Here is a 24,299-nt window from a genome sequence, read left to right as displayed (position 1 = left end):
TTCAGAAACGATCACGTCCGTATTCTGACTCAGAGTCTGACTCTCTGTGATCACTCTGTGGTAGTTCACGGTAAGAAGAGCAGATGAAGTGGTTTATCAGTGGTTACAGTAAAAATTACCATAAAAAGCTGTAAATGTACTGATATGTAGACGTGGAGCAGTGAGGAGGAGACTTCATGTAGTAAAGGAAACTTATCAGTTGAAACACAAACACTTCCCTGCAACCTAACATGAGTACAGCAACCCGCCTACCTGCCCGTTCTGATTGGCTGAGATGTCTGAAGGGCACCCTCATCAGCCAATAGGGTGTGGCCTAAGTTAGGCTGCAGCATTTGTGTGGATTTTTCTTAGAAAATTGCTAAATTATTGTAATGCAGCCAATAAAACAATGCGCTTTATTACGGTATGTAGTCAGTGTGTGAAAATAAAGCAACAATAGTCACGTTACCGATTTCAGCATCGCCTCCATCACTTGGTAATACTTTCTGACGCCGAGGGAAAATCTCTATGAAATGAAAACATTGAGTTGAGAAATCAAAGTAATGAATAAATACAGGGATTTTTCTCATGGCGTTCACCTGGCGTCCGTACACCACACAGTGAGGTCCCACGGCTTGGCCAAACCTCTGACTGAACACTTGTCCAAGCGTCTCCAAACGCCTCCGCACGTCCTGGGACGGATCCACCGTACATTGCTTAGTGCAGGAGAGGAAAGAAATATGTATTTAACACCGGCCAATCAGGGCTGAGCAGCCTCAGAGACTCACTTTAAAATACGTAGACAGAGTGGTGGACGGCTGGTCTCCACTGGAGGTCAGATCTCCCCTCAGGAGCTGAATGGACGTCATGGCAGCTCTGATGAGATCAGAAAAATTCACTGTTATTATACAAACAATTAAACTAAAAAAATTAAAATGTGTATTAGTCTAACAATGAAGAAATTCACAAATTTGATTAAATGTGTTTTTAATGCAGCTCAGGAGATTTCATCATAAACATTATTACTAGTCAAAATGACCCACAAAGTAAGCCCCGCCCCATTTAAAAAAACTACATAAAATTACAGAAATATACACAAAATGAACAAATACAAAAGAACCATGAAATTACAACAGAAATACCCAAAATTAAATAAATAAAAAAAACAGACAAGACAGATGAAAATTCACAAAAATAATGTAAAAAATACATAAAATGACAACAAAAATATGCAAAATTAACCAAAAGTTGCACAAAATGACAAAGAAATACACACAAAAAACAAACAAATTAAAAAATTACACCAAAAACACAAAAGATGACGACAAAGTAAGTAAAAACACAACAAAAATACACAAAAATATAAAGAATGACAACAGAAAAATGCAAAACTAGTTGCAAAAGATGACAAAAAATAAGCAAAAAAATGAAAGATTTACAAAATAACACCAAAGACACAAAAGATGACAACAAAAAACAACAGAAAAGTAAATAGAACCACAACAAAAATACACAATATATAAAATGACAACAGAATTATGCAAAATTAACCAATAGTTGCACACAACTATAAAAAATAAGCAAAAAAACTATAAATTTACAAAATTACACCAAAAACTCACAAGATGACTACGGAAAATAACAAAAAAGTAAATAAAACCATGACACAAGTACGCAAAATGACTCCAAACACACAAAAACAAACCGTTGTTTCCTGTGTTAATGTTCTGATTGGTCATTATTCTAATGCTGACATGAACGTTGATCATGTGACCCTCAGATCAGATACAGTCACATGTTTGTGGACCCGCCCCCTGTGAAAACAGTTGTCTAAACCTTCACCTGATGGGTGTCTGAGGAGGGGCGAGCGCTCCTTCATCTGAAACGTTCTTCTTTGGCGTTCTCTCTGCTTGGGATCTGAACATTAAAAAAACAGCGTTCACCAGGTTTGTTAAATTACATCTCTTTGAAATCGACTTAAACTCTGAGAAATGTAGGGAATTAAATTACATCTGAGCTTTGGGGGCGAGGACAGTCTCGTCACCATAAAAAAACAGTCGCCCATCAATGTCGCGACTCCTGAGGTAGTGTTGCTCATACTGCTGATCGATCTCATTCACCTGGGGAGGGAAAAACAAACAGGCTTTAGATTTCATAGAACGACCCAACTGTTGGCAACTGGTGGTTTGGGGGCCAATAATTCTGTGCTACCCTAAAGAACAAGCACCAAATGACACAAAAAACACAGAAAAAGACTAAATCTACTCTGAAAACACATAAGATGGTGACAAAAATATTGAAAGAAACAGAAAAACATCAAAAAACAACAATAAAAATACACAACAATTACTCTTAGAACACAAAATGAATTAAAACACACAAAACAACAACAAAAATACGCAAAAAAGTAAAACATACAAATTAGCAAAAACAGAAAAATTGACTCCAAAAATTCACAAGATGACTAAGAAAATAACAAAAATATACAAAACAACAAAAAAGGAAAAATCCTACTGAAATGAAAAATGACTCTCAGGCCTAGGTTCCCAAAGTGGGGTACACAGTGCCCCCAGGCAGGGATGTCCAGAAGCATAGGTGGCGCGCAGATCACATACTACTCTCTTTGTGACCGCCTTCTACTCTTAAACATGTTCATAAATGATTGCTTACCACTTTAGCACCGAAAGAATATCTGTAATGTTACATGACTATCTGTAAAAGTCAGGTTTTTCTATTAGCTCTGTCTGCTAGCATAGCATCCCTTCTTCACTGTGCAAAATAGCTGCTTCCTAACCAAACACTGGGTTACCAGCACCCTCCACTGGTCCAAACAAATATCTGGCGGCTGCAACTGAAGGAAAACAATCATTCTCTCTAAACATTTCCCCAATAATATTATAAATGTTAACAATATATATAAATATATTATATATATATATAAAGATTCAGAAAAGAGTCACTGGTAAGAATAATTCACAGACCAAATTTTTAAAAAGTAGATTTTGAAGATTTTTTTAAACATTCATGATCAATATAATCATGAATTAAAAGTCCTGCGTCCAGGGTACTGGGTTACAAAAATCACAAATATAAGGGTTAGATACATTATGAATATTAATGTGCATTGAAACTACTAAAACCAACTATAAGCAAACCACACATAAATGATGTACATCATGCAGATATGTTCCAGCACCAGACAGCATTCTACAGAGGACTACTAAGAGACCACGCCCCCATACTACTGCTATAGTAGAGAACCAGTGCTCTAAAGGACCACTGCACGTTTTCATCACACTGTGTAAACAAATATTAGGCTCTACCTGAGGAGGATCCAGGTACTTTGGAGACGTGAAGTTCAGCAAGCCGAGGAACGCCGTGAAGCTGCTCTGATAGACGTTCTTCACCTGTGAACAGTGATGATGATGATGAAGGATCAGTGTGTGTGTTACTGTGCGTAAAGGCTGCTACACACACCTCCTCTGCGTTACATTCATTCTCTCTGCTCAGAGTTTCCAGGAGCTGAACATCAGCCGTGACCTCAGCAGCAGCTCGAGGTTTGACTTTAGCCTGGTGACGGCGAGACGTTCTCGTGGGCGGAGCCTGGACTGGATACAAGACAAACATTAAACAACGTTTACATTGATTTCAGCCTGGCTATGTGCACAGGGTGCAGTGAAAGGGGTGGAGTTTGCAGCGTCACAATCACCCAAAAATTGTCACTATTGAGGAATAATTATTTTCTTTGCTAGTTTTCCTGTTATTTTGTATATTTTTGGTTTGTTTATACATTATTTTGTTGTCACTTTGTTTCATTTCCTGTCATTTTGTGCATTTTTGCTGTTTTTTTTTACAAGTATTTCTGGAGTAATATTGTGCTTTTACTTTGGGCACCACACAAAGCTAGAGCGAGGGCCGCCTGTGGCCCCCGACCCGCGTGTTGCCTATGTCTGTAGGTGTGACGTACTGTATGAAGGCTGCAGCAGGTCTGGAGAGCAGTGCTTGATGATTAACTCCAACGTGCAGAGAAGCAGCTGGAACGAGATGACGAGGTCGTCCTCCATCTGCAGAGCTTTTCCTACAAACACAGAGAAAGAGGAGAAAAACATAAACAACAACAACAACAATGTCATAACGTGAGCTGAGCAGGAGGAAGAAGGAATGTTCCACAAACCTTTGGCCAAAAGAAACATGGTCCAGCAGATCCTCAGAGTCTCCCTCTCCCTGAGATACAGAAAATAAATCATTTTACACTGATAGAAAAACATCTCCATGTCATTAACAAACAAACACGTACCTGCCATCTGCAGTCACAACGAAGATTTTCTTACACATTCTGAAATAAAACAAATAACAATCAGTGACTTATTGGTAAGGCTACAACAACGAATCAATAACATCAATAAAAGTTGACTATTAAAAACATTGCAACAAATTTCATCGATTCGACAAGTGTCACTGACCATGACGCAGAAACATTTGATTCACCTGCAGATTTGTGTGCGCGCGCACGAGTGTTTGTGTGCGTGCCCACCACGAGTGTTTGTGTGCACGCACCACTGGTTTTTGTGTGTGCGCACCGGTGTTTGTGTGAGCGCGAATGCACGTACAATGAGTGTTTGTGTGCACAGACCACGGATTTTTGTGTGTGCGCACGTGTTTGTGTGTGCGTGCACTACACGAGTGTTTATGTGCGTGCGCACAAGTGTTTGTGTGCACGCGAATGCACGTACAATGAGTGTTTGTGTGCACAGACCACAGGTTTTTGTGTGTGCGCACGTGTTTGTGTGTGCGTGCACTACACGAGTGTTTGTGTGCACGCACCACTGGTTTTTGTGTGTGCGCACAAGTGTTTGTGTGCGCGCGAATGCACGTACAATGAGTGTTTGTGTGCACAGACCACAGGTTTTTGTGTGTGCGCACGTGTTTGTGTGTGCGTGCACTACACGAGTGTTTGTGTGTGTGTCCGTAGACCACGAGTGTTTGTGTGTGCGTGCACCACACGGGTGTTTGTGTGTGCGTGCGCAACACAAGTGTTGGTGTGTGTGCACCAGTGTTTGTGTGTGACTTGCGTGCCCTCGCATTTGTGCGTGAGAGACACTTTTATTTCAGTTTTATCATCTTAAGCAGGGTTTAAATGTGCTTTATAGATTTACCTATTAACTGATTAATTTATTGACTAATCAATGAATTATGAAAATAATGGTTAGTTGCAGCTCTATATAAAAGCTAAAAAGCTCAGAGGAAATGTTGACTAACTTCTCGTATCTCTGGTACAGAGCCAACATCACATTAAAGTTCTTCTCCACTCGCGTCAGCGCTGAGTTCACTTTGGTGCTGATCGTGTCCAGATTCACGTCCAACCTTTTCACCAGAGACACAAACTGTGTCACACTGAGGAGGAAAACAACAGCAAGAGTTCATTTTCACTTAGAAAATATCAATAATATTAAAGAAATAATAGTAACAGAGTAATGCAAGATGAATATTAAACATAATCACAGAAATAAACTTTAGGATACACAGACCAATATGTGCAGCAGTGCATTATGGGAACACATCAGTCCACAAAGTAAATAAAAAAAAAACAAAAGTCCAATTCAAAGGGAGAGAAAACATCTTAAATTCACTATTCTTGTGATTCCATATATAAATATGTAAAATATTGCCATCTATTGGTTAAAGTGAGGATTGACCTCAGACTGCCAACATTAACTCGTGTTTCCCCTGAATGCACGTGTCTCTTGGTGACTTTTAATGTTTTATTTTATAAACTTGTCTTTTATTATATGACGATTGTCTCTTATCAAATACTGTTTATTTTTTTTAGTAATATTCTCATTTAATAACATGTAAATGGAAGTGTGATATGTTATTATGTAACTACATCCAACCGCCTCTGATCTAGTCAGTTTCTACAACCACACACTCTCCTGCTTCAACCAACCAGCCCCCCTCAAAACCACCACAGTCTCCTTCTCCACCTCTGCCCCTTGGTTCACCCCTGATCTCCACAATTTAAAAAAAAAAAAAAAAAACACACAAAAGACAAATTGAAAGACTCCATAGAAAAACCGGTCTCACTGTCCATACCCAAGCTTACAAACACGTTACAACCACATACAACCCCGTCCTCAAAACTGCCCCGTCCAATTTCTACTCTCAACTCATCCACTCACGTTCCTCAAACCTCCGTACAATCATCTCCAATTTGCCAAACTGACCAAACCCCAGGACAACATCACCTCCACATTCACTACAGACAAATGTACTAACTTCCTGTCATCTATCCATACCATACACTGTTCACTAGCATCCACTTCCTCCGTTACTCCTCCCCAGAACATGAACTCGCTCCACCCACACTCCATAGCCTTCCCTCTTTTTCTCCTCTGTCCCCCTTTGACACCACCAAACTTCTCACAACCTTGAAATTTCCCAGTTACCAGCTTGACCAGATCCCATCTCCCCTCCTCAAAACCTGCATACCCACTCTCACCCCCCTCACCACCAGCATCATTAACACTTCCCTTACCTCTAGATCTGTCCCATCCCCACTTAAACTTGCCACCATCGCACTCCTCCTGAAAAATCCAGCTTTAACCCTGACGACTTCAAACCGCTACTTTCTAAAATTCTGGAGCCCAAATTCTCATCACCCAACTCCACCAACATCTCCACTCCTCTTATCTCTTCAAAACATTTCAATCCGGATATCGTTCACTCCACAGCACAAAAACAGCACTTCTTAAAGTCACAAACATCTCCTCCTCGCCGCTGACTCAGGTTCCTTATCCATCCTCCTCCTCCTCTCCGCTGCATTTGACACAATAGACCATACTGTTCTTCTCCACCGTCTACAATCACTGGACATCTCCGGCACAGCACTGCTTTGGTTCACCTCCTACCTCTCCAACCGTCACCACTTTGTCTCTGTCAACAACTGTAACTCCCACACTTCTCCCGTCACCCACGGAGTCCCCCAAGGTTCAATGCTTGGCCCCTCCTCTTTACTATCTACATGCTTCCCCTCAGTCAGATCATTCGCCACCATGGATTCCACTTCCACGCTGATGATACCCAACTCTACATCTCCACCAAATCCATCACCCCAGTCATCCTCTCCACTATCACTAACTGTATCTCCAACATTAAAACCTGGATGGACAATAACTTTCTCAAACTCAAAAGCAACAAATCTCTCCTCCCCTCTGTCCACAACTTTACCCTCCTCATCGACGGTCAATGTCACCCCCTCCCCCTCCACACACAACCTCAGCATCATAATGGACTCCACCCTCTCATACCAAACACACATCACTAAAACATTCCTTCTTCCACCTCCGCCCCTCCCTTACCCAGTCAACAGCTGAAATCCTCATCCATGTTTTCATCACTTCCAGACTCGACTACAGTAATAACCTTCTCTACGGACTTCCTACCACTCACCTCCAAAAACTGCAATACATCCAGAACTCTGCTGCCCGCCTCCTCACTGACACTCGGTCCAGAGAACACATCACCCCCGTCCTCTAACAGCTCCACTGGCTCCCCGTTCAATACAAGCTCCTCCTCCTCACCGACAAGTCCCTCCATAACCTGGCCCCGCCCTACCTCACCGAGCTCCTGCAACAACACCAACCCACCACTCACCTCCTCTCAGCCGACACCAACCGCCTCACTTCCATCACTCGCACTAACCGCCGGACTTTGGGGGACCGAGCCTTCGCCATCGCTGCCCCCACCCTTTGGAACTCACTCCCACCACCCATTAGAAACTCTTATTCCCATGTAAAGCGTCTTTGAGTGTTCAAAACAGATTATTATAGTTCACTGTATATTTCCTTTAATTTGTACGACAGATGAAAAATAGACTAATTAAATCTGGTACATTTTTCTGTTTTTTCATAGAAATGATTCAAAGGACAAGAAAAAAAATCCCTAAAATGATTGATCAGTAGGTTTGGGAAGTCCTCAGACACTGGTCCTGGATCAGTACCAGGCCGTGCAAACACAGAACCCCAATCCATGCAACGACAACCAATAAAAGAAGAAGTAGTAGTAGTCTGGTATTAATACCAGTGTCTCCGTCACTTAAAATCCATTAAAAACATTTAATTTACTGCGTATGTGCTGCGTGCACGCCTCGAGCACCTGCACCAATGATCACATGACGTGTATCACAGGAAGTCCTTACTTCAGATCGACCGCTTTGAGAAGCTGAGTCAGCGTAAAGCAGGAGGCGTCTGTGTCCGTCACCGTCACGTAGAGACACGCTGCCCACAGCCTTTTCTGATCTCCCTGAAACATCACACACACACACACAATGCAGACGACCATATGATCCATAACATCTACTGTTAGTGATACACACCGTCACCTGGTCCACACCCTCCTGCACAGCTTTCCACAGCGTCCACGCTCGCTCACACACCAGGTCTGTGACGTGGAGGCTCTCACACAACGTCACAAACTCTGAGTCCTTCTCTTTGTGTCTGCAACACACACGCACACACACACACACACACACTTGTTGAAGCCAGCAGATATAAAACAACAAAAACGTACAAGACAACTACAAAAATAACAGAATAATAAATAGAACGAACTTACATAAAAAATACTACAAAAACATACACAGCGACTACAAAAATGCACCAAGATATAAACCAACATTAACACAAAACAAACAAGAAGGCAACAAAAATGTACGCAAAAATAACAGGAAAATATATAAAAACAACAAACATACACAAAATACAACAAAAACATACCAGAAGAGTACAAAAACCGTCACAGCATATATATACACACATATACAAGAAAACATAAAAAATGAAACAAAAATAACAGGAAAAAGATATAATACAACAAATATCTAAAAGACAACTCCAAAAACTCAACCAGAATATATAAAACATCAAAAATACAACAAAAACAAACAAGAAAATACACAAAACAACAAAAACAAATAAGACGACTTCAAAAAACTTCAAGACAACAACAAAAAGTGTGTGTGTGTGTGAGTGTGTGTGTATGTGTGTGTGTGAGAGAGAGAACAGGAGAAAGGAGACAGGACACTTCTGTGGGACGTTATAAATGAGAATAAAAGGAAGTAAAACTAGTTAATGATGAGTTAATAATGTAAAACTAGTTAATAATTACTTAATGATGTAAAACTAGTTAATGATGTAAAACTAGTTAATGATGTAAAACTAGTTAATGATGAGTTAATAATGAAAAACTAGTTAATAATAGGTTAATGATGTAAAACTAGTTAATGATGTAAAACTAGTTAATGATGTAAAACTAGTTAATGATGTAAAACTAGTTAATGATGAGTTAATAATGAAAAACTAGTTAATAATAGGTTAATAATGTAAAACTAGTTAATGATGTAAAACTAGTTAATAATGAGTTAACTATGGAGTTAGTGAGCTGCTGTGAGGCGTTCAAAGCTCTTACTTTCTGACGGACATCTCGGGACTCTCTCTCCGCTCCGCAGCTCCGGCCTTCGGCTCTTTGCTCACATTGGTCCCGGAAAGGCGCTTCTTCGGTGGCATGGTGCCGTCCGCTCCACAAACACACTAACTACACCGTCCGAACCCAACACTTCCGCTTTAAAGGACACCAAACGGTGTTTTCTGGGTTTAAAAGCCACTGCTCGAATCCCAACGCAACAACACCACAAAAATCTCACGGACTTCCTCCCACCGTGACGCGGCGGGCGCTCGTTTTGCGACACGGCGGTGCCCGGTAGTGTCGCTGTGGCGCTGCGGCCTGTACTTTGTGTATCACCGCATTGATGAAGCTGGTTTGATCATTTCAATTATTCTATTTGTTGACAAAACACTTGTTAATACATTTTGTTGGGACAGTTAACAAAATCCAAAAATAACTCTGACGCCACACCGGTCACGTGATCGCCCGAAAACGAAGGAACCCAAAGCATGTGGTTGAAAAACGCGGGAAAAACGACTACGCAATATCCGGTGATTTGCATTAATCCCGCCAAGAGAAACTTGTTGACGTCGTTACGTTGGTTACGTTCCTTGTTTTTTCTTCTTCTACTGAATCTAAACACAACACGTAAATAAATAATCAAAAACGAAACTGAAATAAAAATAAAACAATTAAAAGGTCACTGAAAATAAAAACATAAAATACGTGTTCATTTGTTGACTAAACATTTTTGTTAGCTAATTTTTTTCTAGGTGAAGATAACGATAGACTTTGACTAATTTAAAATTAATACATGTGGACAAAAACAATATTTAAATATAATGAGATTTTCGTGGACTAATGAAAATAAATTTTTTAATAATATAATATAATATATACATCCATTTTCTGACCCACTTGCTTATTTTTTCAGGGTCGTGTAGTGATAAAATATGATCATAATACCTTAATTATAATAGTATAATAAATTGTAATTAACATTTCATCACATAGGACGAAATCCAATCAGAACTTGACCGATCATGTGATGTAATTATTGATCACATCATATCTGTCCGTGTGTTTACAAACATTAACACCATTCAAAATCAAGTTGATCAATGCTAACTGAATTTTTTTTCTTAATGCTTATGCTTTTATCCTTTATATTTTAGTCGACTATATCAGTGACAGATTTAATCAACTAAATTCTAAATGTCATTTAGTTGATTAAAATTAGACGACAACTTCAATTCAATAGTCATGATTAGTAAATTTAGACTAAAACTAACATTGTATTTTAGTCAAAAGACTGAGTCACAAACATTCCAAACTGAACTTTAAAGGCTTTAAAAAATACACCAACTAAAATACCAACTGTTCTGAAAGTCATTTTCATTTTTTTTGCAGTTAGCATTAGATGCTAACATTTTGTTAGTCATTGGTGAATTAACTTGTAGCTAAAGCCCACCTACAGTAACACAATAATAGACATCTTTATGTTCGTTAGCTCAAGTTATTAATATGAAAGAAAAAAGTTATTCATATGAAACGTTTATTTTTGGAAAAATGAATTCATCAAACATGTTCGATAATGAGTCTATTAAAACAGGGTTTCTCAACATTGGGGTCAGGACCCCATTTGGGTTCACAAGACACTATAGGAGGGAGTCACCAGGTGCCTTCAAGAAACTAGGATTTTTTTTTCAACAATTTAAGCCCATTTTTGCTTATTTTTACCATTTTTCTGCAACTCCACCAAACTCACCATATTTTAACATATTTTCACAAGTTTTTCTTGCCATATTTTTGCTCATTTTAATGTATTTTTGCTACATTTCTCCCATTTCTGACACTTCTACATCACATTTTAATGACTTTACTGCACTTTTTTTTCACCACTTTCCAGACATGTTCAGCACTTATAAACCCTTTCTACCACTTTTACACCTAATGTCACATATGTTGACCCGTTATTGTCACTTTTAACCTCTTTTCATATTTCATGATTATTTTGGCCAATTTAACTCCATTCATAATTTGACAGTTTGAACTAATTGTTCCATTATTGACACTTTGAACCCATTTTACCACTTCTTCTGTCTATTTTTTATCCACTCTAATTTGCAACTTTTAAACAATTTTTGTGGTTTTTAAAATCCCATTTCACCACCATTTTTGCTAACTTTGAACCATTTTATTAGTGATTAAAACGAAAAGAATTTCCATCTTTAAGATGACTATAATAATAATAATAAACGTTCTTGGATAACAGTGGATATTATTCAGATGAATAAATAAATGTGGTTATCACAGATTCATAGAACAATGGACCATCATTTTACTGACTTTATGGATTATTTATTTATTATTTTGGGGGTCGTGTACTGAACAGATTGAGAACCACTGCTTTATAGATTGTAGAGTTAATGTAGATATGACCTAAATATATGAAATAAAATAATGGCAATACTTATGAAGTGACTGGTAAAAAAAACAAACAAGAAACAGCAGCATTTTTCATAAATGTATTCAAGCATTAAAAGTTTATTAAAAAATGATTGTTTTATTATTATTTTTAGAGCATTCTGAGGTGGTTCTTCCTGTTTGCAGGTCACTTCCTGTTCCTCTGCGAGCGTTGGCAGTCGTAGATCACATGTTGTTGCACACATTTCAAATTAAATAATCACCATCTATTTGTTTGCACTCTTTGAAATGTAAAAAAAACATAAAAAACTATATTTAAGAATATAAATAAAGCAGCCACAGCCTCCAGGGCCAACAGTGTGTGTGTGTGTGTGTGTGTGTGTGTGTGTGGGCTCGTTGTGTTGTTGTTTACGCCTCACTCCCACGCTCCCACGTCATGGCGGTGAAGTCCATGTCGGTGAGCGTGACGGTGAACGGCGCCTCCACCCTCTCAGGCTCCGCCTCCTGCACCCGGCCCACACTGTTCAGGTAGTTTTCTCTCCAACAGTTCAAAGGGCGGATGGACTTCTGGAAACGCTGCAACAAACACACACAACCAGGGTTGGGGTCAATTGCATTTTTCAATTACAATTACGTCTTCAATTATCCACGTTCAGTTACAAGTCAATTATCATTACGGTGACCGGTATTTTTTCACAATTACAATTAAAGTTATTATTTTCCCGTTGACAATCAGTTACAATCACATTCTCAATTACTAAAGTTCAATTACAATAAATAACTCCATACAATGTAACCTTCCTCTGCGTGCACACACACAAACACTCATGGTGCGCACACACAAAAACACACTGCGTGCACACACAAACAATCGTGGTACACGCACACACAAACGCTCATGCACGTATTTAAAATAATTACTAATACAATCATTATCATAGGAAACAAAGGGTTTGTGTATTTTCATTGTATTTATATTGGTTTTTGGAGTCACTTTTGTTTAATTATATTGTATACTTCTGTTGTTTAGTGTAATTAGTTGTCATCTTGTATTTAGTTTTCTCAGTTTGTGTGTTTTTGTTGTCCTTTTGTGTGTTTTTCAAATCCTTTTTTGTCTTATTCTGTCATTTTGAAACTTTTTGGAGTTATTTACAGCATTCTTCTTGTTCCTTTGTGTATTTTTCAGTTACTTTGTCTGTTTTTAGAGTATCTCATTGGGGGCCACCCAAAATTAGACCAAGGGCCATATGTGGCCCCCGGGCCACCAGTTGCCATTCTATGGTCTATATATTTAAGTCTATGGTTGACCCCAGCACTGATAGTGGTGTTCATAGTGAAAGCTGAGCTCCCACACCACGGGCTGATACTGACGTCTCTCAGAGTTCCAGTTTCTCGGCAGAGGGCTACCAAGGCCCAGATGGGGATCTGCAGGCAGCAGGTGGCCCCCATGCACACGCCCAGAGCCTTCCCCCAGCGAGGGTACACATAGGCCCCGTAGTGGAGAGACGTGTTGTACATCTCTATGAAGATATAGGTCAGGATGAACTGGAGGAAGAAGAGGAGGAAGAGGAAGTAAATCAATTATTCAACACGCATCGTTACAGGGAGGCACAGGCGATGATGGAGAACAGGTGCTCATTTTACTCTGTGGAGCGAAACAAACAATCAGCAGTGGTCGCTAGAGTAAACCAACGGTTCTCACGTATAACTTCATAATATCATCACTCAAATAGAAGTAAAAGTACTCATTAAATAAGTAGTTGAGTATGAGTAAAAAAAACGACTTAAGTAATGAGTAACTTCAAAACAAAGCGTTACTTCCTGAATGAGAGGCTTGGACACATTCATTAAAAAAACGTAATCTGAATAAAAAAAAACAGAATCAACCTAATAAAGTGTGCAAACCAGTGGTTCCCGACCTTTTTCGGGTCGAGACCATATTTTTATTACACAAATTTCTGGCGATGCCAGAGACTTTTCTCTAAAAATCGTTTTTTGACTGTTTTACTGTGTTATTAATACAGAGAAGTATGGATTAGAGCACAAAGTGATCATATGCTCAGTTCTTTTTTTATACTGCATTTTATTTGAACTACTGTATATTTATATTTGAGAAAGAAAAATAGTGTAAATAATACAGTTGTTTGAGATTGTTTATTTATGTGATATTATGTGTTGATTTTTTAATTGTGCAAATCAGATAAATGAAAACTATAAAAAAATTAAAAGTATACAATTTTAGTCAGTAGTTTATTTTATTTTATTAGTACGAGTCGCTTCAGGCGACCCCACATTGTATCACAACCCCAGGGTTGAAAAACCCTGGTGTATATACTGTATATATACACAGTCATTTAGCTCAACTTTGGAGCATTACTTCATAAATTACAGATATCAGTTCCAAGTTTGAATTTCCTAGATTTTGTGACCAATTTCTATCTAATTAAGGGAAATTGAAGTATTTTGAGTATTTTCAACAGTTTAACATTAAAATTGACTTTATTCATGTGATATTAGCATCAGAAAAACTAGTGTGAGCACCTGTAAATATTGTTGAGTTTTATTTACACAATGATTTATGTTTTCTCTGTCATTTTTACGTTCTCCTGTGGGCCGAATTGGATGCTCTAAAGGACCGGATTTTCCCCCCGGGCCATGAGTTTGAAACATGTGACTTGACAAAAAAAGTAATGTAAAGATAATACTTTAAACACATTTTATGTTCTATATACTCTTTAAATTCATCTTTACTACAAAAATGTGAAATATTCACAGAATAGATCCTTCCTGTGGCATTTAGAGACATATAAGGGACTAGAGTGGTCACGATATTAAAATGAGTAACAACGATATTAAACCAGACAAAATATCACGATTCAGCGATACTGAAGCCTTTTTTTATTATTATTATTATTATTATTAATAATATTTTTATGAACAACAATGTATTTGTACAAGTTTGAAATACTTATTAATTACTAATAGTGTTGTTTGGTGCATGATAAGAGTACATGAACAAAAGCATGTAAGCAATAAAAAAAACTAATACATGAAGTTAGAATTTATATGGTTGAAATTAAAAAATAATCATTCAGTTTCCTTTGCACATTAATTTATGTTTAACTGATATAAATCATCAACTTAAGATAAGAAAACCAATGTCTTTTTAAAAAAAATCTATCTGATAATAATGTTTTTTCTCCAACATAATAAACCATAGAAGATAAAATACAATAAACAGGAACTGATTCCCTGAAAAAACTATATATTTATGTATTTTCTGGATGACATCATTGGTGTTTTATGGGATTGGATGTGATCCTCCTTTGTATGAATATCATTTGTAAATATTGTTTGTACATTGTAATTATCTGTAAATAATAAAATTAAAAAACAAGATCGCTCTGAGTCTGTGCGTAAAAAAACAAAAAGTGTTCTTCCTTTGGCTCCTATAGATGGTGACAGCGCCTGCACAGTAGATCTCCTATTGCTTTACCGTCTCTGCCTCGTTTAAAGACAAAATAGTTCCTAATGGGACTTTTGGAGTTTGGTTTTTTTAGCAAAATTAGTGATGTCACTGACGACCACGCCGCCGTGGCAGACTGGCCACTCGTTTCCGGTGCTTCTGCCATGTGTTGTCTGGTGTTTGTGACGGTAAGTCGTGCACGTGTCCAGATGAGACAGAACTTTAACTTCTTTGTTTTGAAGTGAGTTTCTGTCTAAGCAGAGCTGTCTTTATGGAGTTCATTCTGCCAGCAGAAACACACGAACAGCCAATCAGCTACAGATGGGCGGACCCAGCGTGTAGAAACAGCCTATCATATCTCTGTTTGTCACCAGTAACAGGCAAACAGCCAATCATTCAGCAGCTGTGGAGTTCGGTTGCCATGTTGGTTTGTTTTCAAGTGAGTAACGTGCAGTGAGAAACCAGGAGGAGAGTAGAGGCAGCCGCTATGTAGCGGAAACCAGTAATATCGTAATCCACGGTAGCACCGTCGTGTAGAATTTCTAGTATAGTAGGAACCGTTACAATTTGGCACCGCGGGGTATCGCGGGTATCGTGCAACTGTACATGAGAGTAAAATGTAGAGCATCTAACGTGTCCCACAGGAGAAAATAAAAACATCAATCACTGTGTAAATGACAAACTATCTCAGTCATAACACACAATATCTGCAGGCATCAGTTTTCCCACGCTTACATCGTGATGGAAGTCTTTTTCTTTTTTTTTTTTAACCTCAAATTGCTGAAAGAACTTCCACAAAATGTACTCAAATTAAATAAAAATTGGTCACAAATGTAAAATCTCTGTCTCTTGTAATACTGAAACTACAGCACTTTATCATCAGCAGCTTTAGAACACAGAGAGAACATGCAAACCCTGCACATGTAGTAACAGAGACTGACCAGCAGGAGGAAGGGCGTGCAGAATACCCAGCATGCTTTGAAGTAGAGCAGCAGTCTGCGGCACCAGGGGGGGCACAGTGGGATCATGTCCACGATGTCCTGACAGAACTGATTCACACCTGAAAGAGACGCACAAAAAAAACCCCACACCACGATGGAAACCAGTGAGACGTGGGCCACACGTGGCCCTCGGACCAGTTCTGAACGTAAACGTACAAAATTGCAGCCGCTCTGTGATGGAGAATGTTTGGTTAGGTGAAGTTAACGGATCCAGCTTCAGACAACAGGCCCAAAGTGACAAAAATACAACAACAAAAAATGTCTGAAATAAGCAAAAAAATACACAACTCCAAAAATACGCAAAATTACATAAAAAAATACACAAAATGACTACAAAAATACACACAAATAGCAGAAAATAAACAAAACAACAACAAAAGTAAAGAAAATGACACAAAATAACTAAAAAAATACAAAAACCCAACTAAACTAATCAAAATGACTCCAAAACCACACAGAACAACAAACAAACAAAAACAAATGAACAAACGCACGCACACACACACACACACGCACACACACACACACCCTATATAAATGCTGAGGTTGGTTGCTGTTCTCAGGCTGTTCGTCTGATCATGTTTGTTGTTCTGCTGTGATCCAAGTTGTTTAACATGATTGTGTGACAATTAATGATGACACAGTGATGTCATCGTTAGGAGGAGAGTGAGACGTAGATACCATAGAAGAAGGAGATGCCCAGGCACATGAAGAGAGTGATGATGATGAGGCCGAAGCTGGTGCTGAAGGAGTCGATGAGAGTGAACCAGTAGATCCCTCCCTGTGAGGATGATGAGAGGATGAAGATGAGCACACACACACACACACACACACACAGACTAACGTTGGTGACCAGCAGCAGGCCCATCAGGTAGAAGCAGAAACAAAGCACCCCCAGGAACAGAGACTTGTGCAGCGTGTTTCCTCTGAGGTGGGGGAACTCATCCAGCACGGCGGTGGTGATGCCCTCCATGTTCCCAAACTGAAAACACACACACACACTCACACAGCTGATCTCTGTGTGTAGATAATATGTGTAGCAGAGATCACTTTTGTTTTGGTCTTGTGCTTAGACTTTGAGCGTGAACGCTTTGATCTGAGGGTTTGGTTTTGTTCCCACGTGATGATGCTGTTAATGCTGCTGAGGCAATATTTGAACAATTAGTTTAAAATGGTAAATAATGGGCATGACAAATGGTGGATGTGGTGAAATTGGCAAAAATGTGCATAAAATATAGTGAAAAGAGGTTAAAAGTGACAATAATGGGTCAACATATGTGACATTAGGTGTAAAAGTGGTGGAAAGGGTTTATAAAAAGTATGAAAAGTCATTGAAATCATTGAAATGTGATGGAAAAGTGTCATAAATGGGAGAAATGTAGCAAAAATACATTAAAAGGAGCAAAAATATGGCAAGAAAAAGTGATGAAAATAGTATAAAATATGGTGAGTTTGGTGTAGTTGCAAAAAAAGAGGTAAAAATCAGCAAAAATTGCCTCAAATTGTTCAAAAAATATTCTTAGTTTCTTGATGGCATCTGGCGACCTCCTCCAGTGTCTCGCAAGTCGCAACTCCAAGGTTGAGAACCCCTGGTCTACAGGATTCCACATCCCACAATGCAATGCAGGAAACTTTTCCAACAACGTCAATAATTGAGTGTTTATCGTGGAGATGAAAACTAACTTTATTCTAGCGGCAATTTCAACATTTTACATCCTTTTTTTTTTCCAGAGCTAATAATCTTTACATTTAATTTATTGATCTTTGAGGCCAACATGTGGATTTATCTGATGAAACATTCTCGTCTCCAGCAGCCTTAAGCTCATCTTCTTCAACCCGTTATCGTTCTCACTTCATTCCCTCCCTGTATCTGTGTGTGTGTGTGTGTGTGTGTGTGTGTGTGTGTGTTTCCTACCAGTGTATCCACCCCGAGCATGAAGAGCATGATGAAGAACAGAATGGACCAGAACACGGAGCCTGGGAGCAGAGCGAGGGCTTCTGGGTAAGCAACAAAGGCCAAACCTGGTCCTGAGTCTGCCACCTCCTGGACCGCCACGCCTTTCCTCCACGCCATGTGACCCAGGACGGAGAAGATGGCAAATCCTGCAAAGAAGCTGGTGGCACAGTTCCCCATGGTGATGATGATAGTGTCCCTGGAATCCACACAGAGCAGATAAAACAAGATGTTCAGATCAAGGAAAAAGAATTTCAACAACAAAAACACACAAAATAACTCAAAAAGTTAGAAAATTACTGAGAAATACACAAAAGGACACAAAAATATCTAAGACGACAAAAGAAATACACAAAATTAACAAAAAGTTGCACAAGACGACAAAAAACCCTAAAATATCTTAAAAACATACAAAATGCATAAAAGCACACAACAATAACACCCAAATTTGAAAAATGACAACAGAAACACCTAAAATTAACCAAAAAAATGTTGAAAAATGACTAAAAATAATAGAAACATTTATAAAAACCCATAAACTCTGAGTAGTTTCCTGTTAATGCTGTGATTGGTTGTTATTCTAATGAATGTTGATCATGTGACCCTCAGATCAGATATAATCATTGTTGTGATAAACATATGTTGTGTAAAGGTTACACACACACTGACCTGATGACGTTGTTGTCAAACTTGTTGTAGGAGGCCATGGAGAGCAGCCCCCCCACCCCGATACCCAGAGAGTAGAAGATCTGAGACGCTGCATCGTTCCACACCTACACACACACACACACACACACACTGCAGCTCTGACCACAGGAAACCACCTCCGTGTGTGTGTGTGTGTGTGTGTGTGTGTGTGTGTGTGTGTGTGTGTGTGTTAGCCACCTGAGCGTTAGCCAGACGGCCCCAGTCTGGGGTGAGGTAGAAGGCCACGCCCTGAAGAGAACCTTCTAGAGTGGCTCCTCTGATCACCAGCACCACCAGGACCAGGTACGGGAAGGTAGCAGTGACGTAGACCACCTACACACACACACACACACACACACACACACACACACACACACACACACACACACACACACACACACACACACACACACACACACACACACACACACACACACACACACACACACACACACACACACACACACACACACACACACACACGATCAGGTATGAGAAGGTAGCCGTCACATAGACCATCTACACACACACACACAGACGTGAAGAACCTGGAACACACACACATACAGAGTGGGAGGAGCCTCTGTGGACGCTCGTTTGTTTGTTTAGTTTAAAGCAAAGCCCTTAATTAGACTCAATGACAGTAGTGTGAGTGAAGCAATGTGTTACACACACACACACACACACACACACACACACCTTCCCTGAGCTGCGGATGCCCTTCATCATACAGAGGAAGATGATGATCCAGGCTGCCAGCAGACACAGGGCCAGCTGCCAACGCACGGGACCCGGGTCGTGGAGACCCTCACTGTGCACGACCCCCAGAACACGCTCACTGGATAACAACACACACACATTTACACACTTTATTACACAAAATAACTTAAAAAAAAACAGAAAATGACTGAAAAACTAAATAAATCACTAAAGAAACTTTTCTCCATAAACAGAAAATGTCAACAAAATAACAACAACAAAACTCTTAGTTGTTTCCTGTATTAATGCTCTGATCTGGTCATTATTCTAATACTGACAATGTTGATCATGTGACCCTCAGATCAGACAAAATCACGTTTGTGGCCCCGCCCCCTGTAATAAAAGTTGTTTTTGTTTTTTTCCTTAGTGTTTTGTGTAATTTTTGTTGTTTTGTGTGTTTTTCTGTCATTTTGTGTATTTGTATTTTTGATGACATTTCGTATGTTTATGGAGTAATTTTGTGTGTTTTTAGTCATTTTTTGTGTTTTTTTAAGTGATTTTGTGTGTTTAAGTAATTTGGGTGTTTTTAGAGTAATTTTGTATGTTTCTAATCATTTTGTGTGTGTTTGTAAGTCAACTTATAGGTTTTTGGAATGATTTTGTATGTTTTTAGTCATTTTGAAGTAATTTTGTATATTTACGAAGTCATTTTGTGTGTGTTTTTAATCTTTTTATATGTTTTAGGAGTAACTTTGTATATTTATTTTCATTCTGTGTGTTTTTGGAGTAATGTGTGTTTGTTTGGGGCCCACATGTTTCCCGTGTCTGTGTTCAGTCAATCATTGTCAGAGCAGATAATAAACTCACTTCCAGAAGATCTCAGTGGGACTGAGTGGATCAGAGGAGCCGTTAGCAGCTGAAGCGTTCCCACAGATCGCTGCGTTGTCCACGTGGTCACATGACCACGGTAAGGGGCTCTGCAGCGAGCTGCCCAGGTAGTAGAACGTCCACGCTATGATGACGTTATAGTAGAGACACACCAGCACGGACACACACAGCATCCCGATGCCAATACCTGCAGGAAACAAGAAGCAGGAAACAGGAAGTTAGAGATCATTGATAAACACGTGATGGTTTTGAACAGTTTGACTCGTTACCTTTGAGCAAAGGACAGCATTTCCACACCGTGATGGGACCAGCGCTGCCGTACTGGCCTAAGCTGAGCTCCATGAGGAAGAGAGGGACGCCCGTCACAAAAAGCATGAGGAAGTACGGGATGAGGAACACGCCTGGAACACACCACACAGTCATGCTAGTTAGCTCCACAGCTAACTAACAGGCCACGCTAGTTAGCTCCACAGCTAACTAACAGGCCACGCTAGTTAGCTCCACAGCTAACTAACCAGTCATGCTAGTTAGCTCCACAGCTAATGCTAGTTAGCTCCACAGCTAGCTAACCAGCCATGCTAGTTAGCGCCACAGCTAATGCTAGTTAGCTCCACAGCTAACTAACCAGTCATGCTAGTTAGCTCCACAGCTAACTAACAGGCCACGCTTGTTAGCTCCACAGCTAATGCTAGTTAGCTCCACAGCTAACTAACCAAGAGGCCACACTAGTTAGCTCCACAGCTAACTAACCAGTCATGCTAGTTAGCTCCACAGCTAACTAACCAAGAGGCCACGCTAGTTAGCTCCACAGCTAACTAACCAGCCATGCTAGTTAGCTCCACAGCTAACTAACCAGCCATGCTAGTTAGCTCCACAGCTAACTAGCCAGCCATGCTAGTTAGCTCCACAGCTATAGCTCCACAGCTAACTAACCAGCCATGCTAGTTAGCTCCACAGCTAACAGACAAGCTACAACATGATTCAGTCAATCACAGATTATTTCAGTGCATGACGATGTTTTGTGTTTGTTTAGTGAGTTTAAAAAAAAGCCTTTAATTACTGTAAACTCAAAGAGCAGTGTGTGAAGCAATGTGTTACACACACACACACCCTGAAAAACTAAAGCACAAACACTATTTTGCATAGTTCTATGTTATTCTGTTAACATTTTATATGCTTTTGGAGTAACTTTGTGTGTTTTTAGAGTAATTCTGTTCTTTAGTCTTATTAGATTAGAGTCATTTTGCATGTTTTGTGGTCATTTAGTGAGTTTTTTTAGTTTATTTTGTTTTGTTTAGACATTCTGTGTTTTTTGAGTCATTTTGTGTTTTCTGAGTGTGGCCCCGCCCCCCGTGATCAAAGTAAGGGTGTGTGTGACCCCACCCCCTGTGATCAAAGTGAGGGTGTGTGTGGCCCCGCCCACCTCCTCCGTTGCGGTAACAAAGGTAAGGGAAGCGCCAAACGTTTCCCAGCCCCACACAGTATCCGATGCAGGAGAGCAGGAACTCGTGCTTTCCTTCCCACTGCTCTCTCAGGACGGTCGTGCTCGATGTGGGCGTGTCCATGGGCGTGTCCATGGGGGCGGGGCTGGAAGCTGGAGGAGTAAACTGTGGCATTGGCAAAGCAGCAGCAGCAGCGTGTGGGGCGTGGCCATTTAAAGCTACAATGTGTCCGTTCTGATGAAGTGAACTCTGAAATAAGATAAATTATATTTTATATTTTATATTCACACTAAAATTTAATCACATAAAACACACACATCCTCCTTTACGTTTGTGGCCTCGTTGTTCTTGTTCATGTTTTAGAGTTTCAGTCAATTTTGTGTATTTTTGTTGACATTTTACAAGATTTTGTTGTGACTTTGCATAGTTCCATGTTATTTTGTTGTCATTTTTTATGTTTATGGAGTAATTTTGTACATTTTTTTTCTTGTCTTTATTAAGTGTTTATAGTGTTTATTAAGTCGTTCTCTGTGTTTTTGGACTTTTGTGTTTTTTAGTAATTTATTTGGTTCATTTTGCATGTTTTTAGTCACTGTGTGTTTTTGGAGTCATTTAGCGTTTATTGAGTCATTCTCTGTGTTTTTGGAGTAAATGTGTACGTTTATAGTCATTTTGTGTTATTGCAGTCATACTGTATGTTTTCGGAATCATTTTGTGCGTTATTGGATTAATTTATTGTGTTTTTTAAGTCATTTTGCATCTTTATTTGAGTCATTTTGTGTGTTTTTGGAGAGTCATTCATTACAGTTTAGGAACATAAAACGCCTCATTATTTTAATAATAAAAAACTTGTTATATAAAACTTTTAGTTTTGTAAAAATCTTTCTTTCAAGCATTTTTTTTAATATTTCACAACATTGAAATCATGTGATTTCCTGCATTAACAGGGAGGAGCAGCAACTTAATTCTGTACGTTTTCTTACTTAATATTGTCATTAATGTAAGTATATAACCAACAATATCCAAACACTAAGTGACAATCTGGATTTTTACTTCAGTTTTCATGATTTTTGTGACCAAATTTTTATTTAATTTGTGCAGAGTTTGTAGAATAATGAGGAAAATGGCAGAATTTTCAACAATTTCAGATTAAAAATGACTTCCATCATGTGATGTAAACACTGGAAACTGTGAGCATGTCAATATTATTATATATATTTAATAATTTACACAATTATGTCTTCTTATTCTAATCAAATTATTATTTTATTCTAGTAAAATTGTGATTTTATCCTGATGAAATTGTAACTTTATTTTAATAAAAAAATATTTTATTTTATTAAAATTCTGACTTTATTTTAATAAAATATGATTGTATTTTAATAAAATTGTGATTTTATTCTTACAAAATTAATACTTTATTGTAATAAAAATATGATTTTATTTTGTTAAAATTGTGACTTTATTCTAATAAAATATAATTATTATATGTTAAAAAAAAATCATGTTTTTTTTTTTTTTAACTTTCTCCTGTGGGCCACGTTGGACCCTCTAAAGGGCCTCGGACCTGTGTTTGCCCAGATGTGTTAAAGGCTCAGTGCGTTAATGTTTGTAAAAGTAAATCAAATAAAATAGACGTTTATTGATCCCGAGGGGAAAATAAACTACAATGTGTGACGTAATGTAGTGAAACCGGTCAAACAGGTTTTTTTTACTTTTCTTTTCCGGAAACGACAAAACAAGCTCGCCGTGATGCGTTCACGGACCCCGGTGTTACCTGTTCTTCGTGTCCGGTGCCGGGGCGCCTCTCCGGGGCTGTGGTGCCGCCGCTCCCGCCCTGCATTGCCTCCGCGGACACAGATGGAGGTGGTTTTCAGGCTCTGGTCCACGGCTCCGTGGCACACATCGCGGTCCTGTTTGAGCACCTGTGGTGATGAAGGACGGAAAGAGGCGGTTCCGGGCCGGAGGACGGCCTCCTTTCTCACCTGGGCGGTCCCTGAACTCATCATCTTCATCTTTCTACACCTTTATAATAATGTTGGACTGATTACTTCCGTACTGAGATTGTAACCATGTTTCCATTTTTATTTGTTTATATATTTAATTATTTATTATATTCAGAGATGTTTGATATCAGATTTATTTTTTTATTCTAATAAAATTATGAGTATTCTAATGGTGACTTTTTTTTAATAAAAGTATGATTTTATTCTAATTAAATTATGATTTACTCTAATAACTTGATGACTTTATTCTAATGAAATAATGACTTATTTTAATAAAACTAAGGCTTTTTTTCTTCATGAATAATATGA

The 24,299-nt window shown here is 38.9% G+C and overlaps 2 protein-coding genes across 7 annotated transcripts in view; both read right to left on the bottom strand.

The window, feature by feature from the left end:
- rb1 (retinoblastoma 1) overlaps positions 1-9,926 on the bottom strand; it is a 32,276-nt gene extending 22,350 nt beyond the window's left edge. The window contains exons 1-14 of the mRNA XM_028466183.1: positions 9,445-9,926; positions 8,354-8,474; positions 8,177-8,280; positions 5,239-5,373; positions 4,277-4,315; positions 4,154-4,203; positions 3,947-4,057; positions 3,457-3,587; positions 3,303-3,386; positions 1,990-2,099; positions 1,822-1,896; positions 768-855; positions 579-695; positions 449-505 (exon numbers count right to left, since the gene is read on the bottom strand). Coding sequence (XP_028321984.1) covers positions 449-505; positions 579-695; positions 768-855; positions 1,822-1,896; positions 1,990-2,099; positions 3,303-3,386; positions 3,457-3,587; positions 3,947-4,057; positions 4,154-4,203; positions 4,277-4,315; positions 5,239-5,373; positions 8,177-8,280; positions 8,354-8,474; positions 9,445-9,542 — 1,320 coding nt within the window. The 5' untranslated portion in view covers positions 9,543-9,926. The remainder of the gene's footprint in view (positions 1-448; positions 506-578; positions 696-767; positions 856-1,821; positions 1,897-1,989; positions 2,100-3,302; positions 3,387-3,456; positions 3,588-3,946; positions 4,058-4,153; positions 4,204-4,276; positions 4,316-5,238; positions 5,374-8,176; positions 8,281-8,353; positions 8,475-9,444) is intronic.
- A 2,008-nt stretch (positions 9,927-11,934) lies between these two features.
- On the bottom strand, positions 11,935-23,945 carry slc6a7 (solute carrier family 6 member 7). 6 transcript variants are annotated; one of them, XM_028465933.1, is made up of 13 exons: positions 23,762-23,945; positions 21,966-22,233; positions 20,812-20,943; positions 20,522-20,729; positions 19,655-19,793; positions 19,154-19,288; positions 18,938-19,041; positions 18,230-18,467; positions 17,159-17,296; positions 16,996-17,095; positions 16,255-16,373; positions 13,219-13,392; positions 11,935-12,423 (listed from the first exon to the last, which is right to left on the bottom strand). In XM_028465933.1, the coding sequence occupies exons 1-13, from the start codon at positions 23,825-23,827 to the stop codon at positions 12,256-12,258; spliced, it is 1,989 nt and encodes a 662-aa protein (XP_028321734.1). In that variant the 5' UTR covers positions 23,828-23,945; the 3' UTR covers positions 11,935-12,255. The 6 variants fall into 6 exon arrangements, 5 of the variants coding, with proteins under 5 accessions (XP_028321734.1, XP_028321735.1, XP_028321733.1 ...); XM_028465934.1 differs by having other exon boundaries at positions 17,207-17,296; XM_028465932.1 differs by having other exon boundaries at positions 16,996-17,296.
- Positions 23,946-24,299: the final 354 nt, after the last annotated feature.

Source organism: Gouania willdenowi, chromosome 14, assembly GCF_900634775.1.
Source record: "Gouania willdenowi chromosome 14, fGouWil2.1, whole genome shotgun sequence".
Lineage (NCBI taxonomy): Eukaryota > Metazoa > Chordata > Actinopteri > Blenniiformes > Gobiesocidae > Gouania > Gouania willdenowi.
This window is presented reverse-complemented; position numbering and strand designations above follow the sequence as displayed.

Coding starts and splice junctions, on each gene's coding strand:
- slc6a7 (XM_028465932.1), bottom strand. CDS start 23,827: ATGCAGGGCGGGAGCGGCGGCACCACAGCCCCGGAGAGGCGCCCCGGC. Junction 22,234..23,761: donor GCACCGGACACGAAGAACAG/GTAACACCGGGG, acceptor ATCTTATTTCAG/AGTTCACTTCATCAGAACGG. Junction 20,730..20,811: donor ATGCTGTCCTTTGCTCAAAG/GTAACGAGTCAA, acceptor TGTTTCCTGCAG/GTATTGGCATCGGGATGCTG.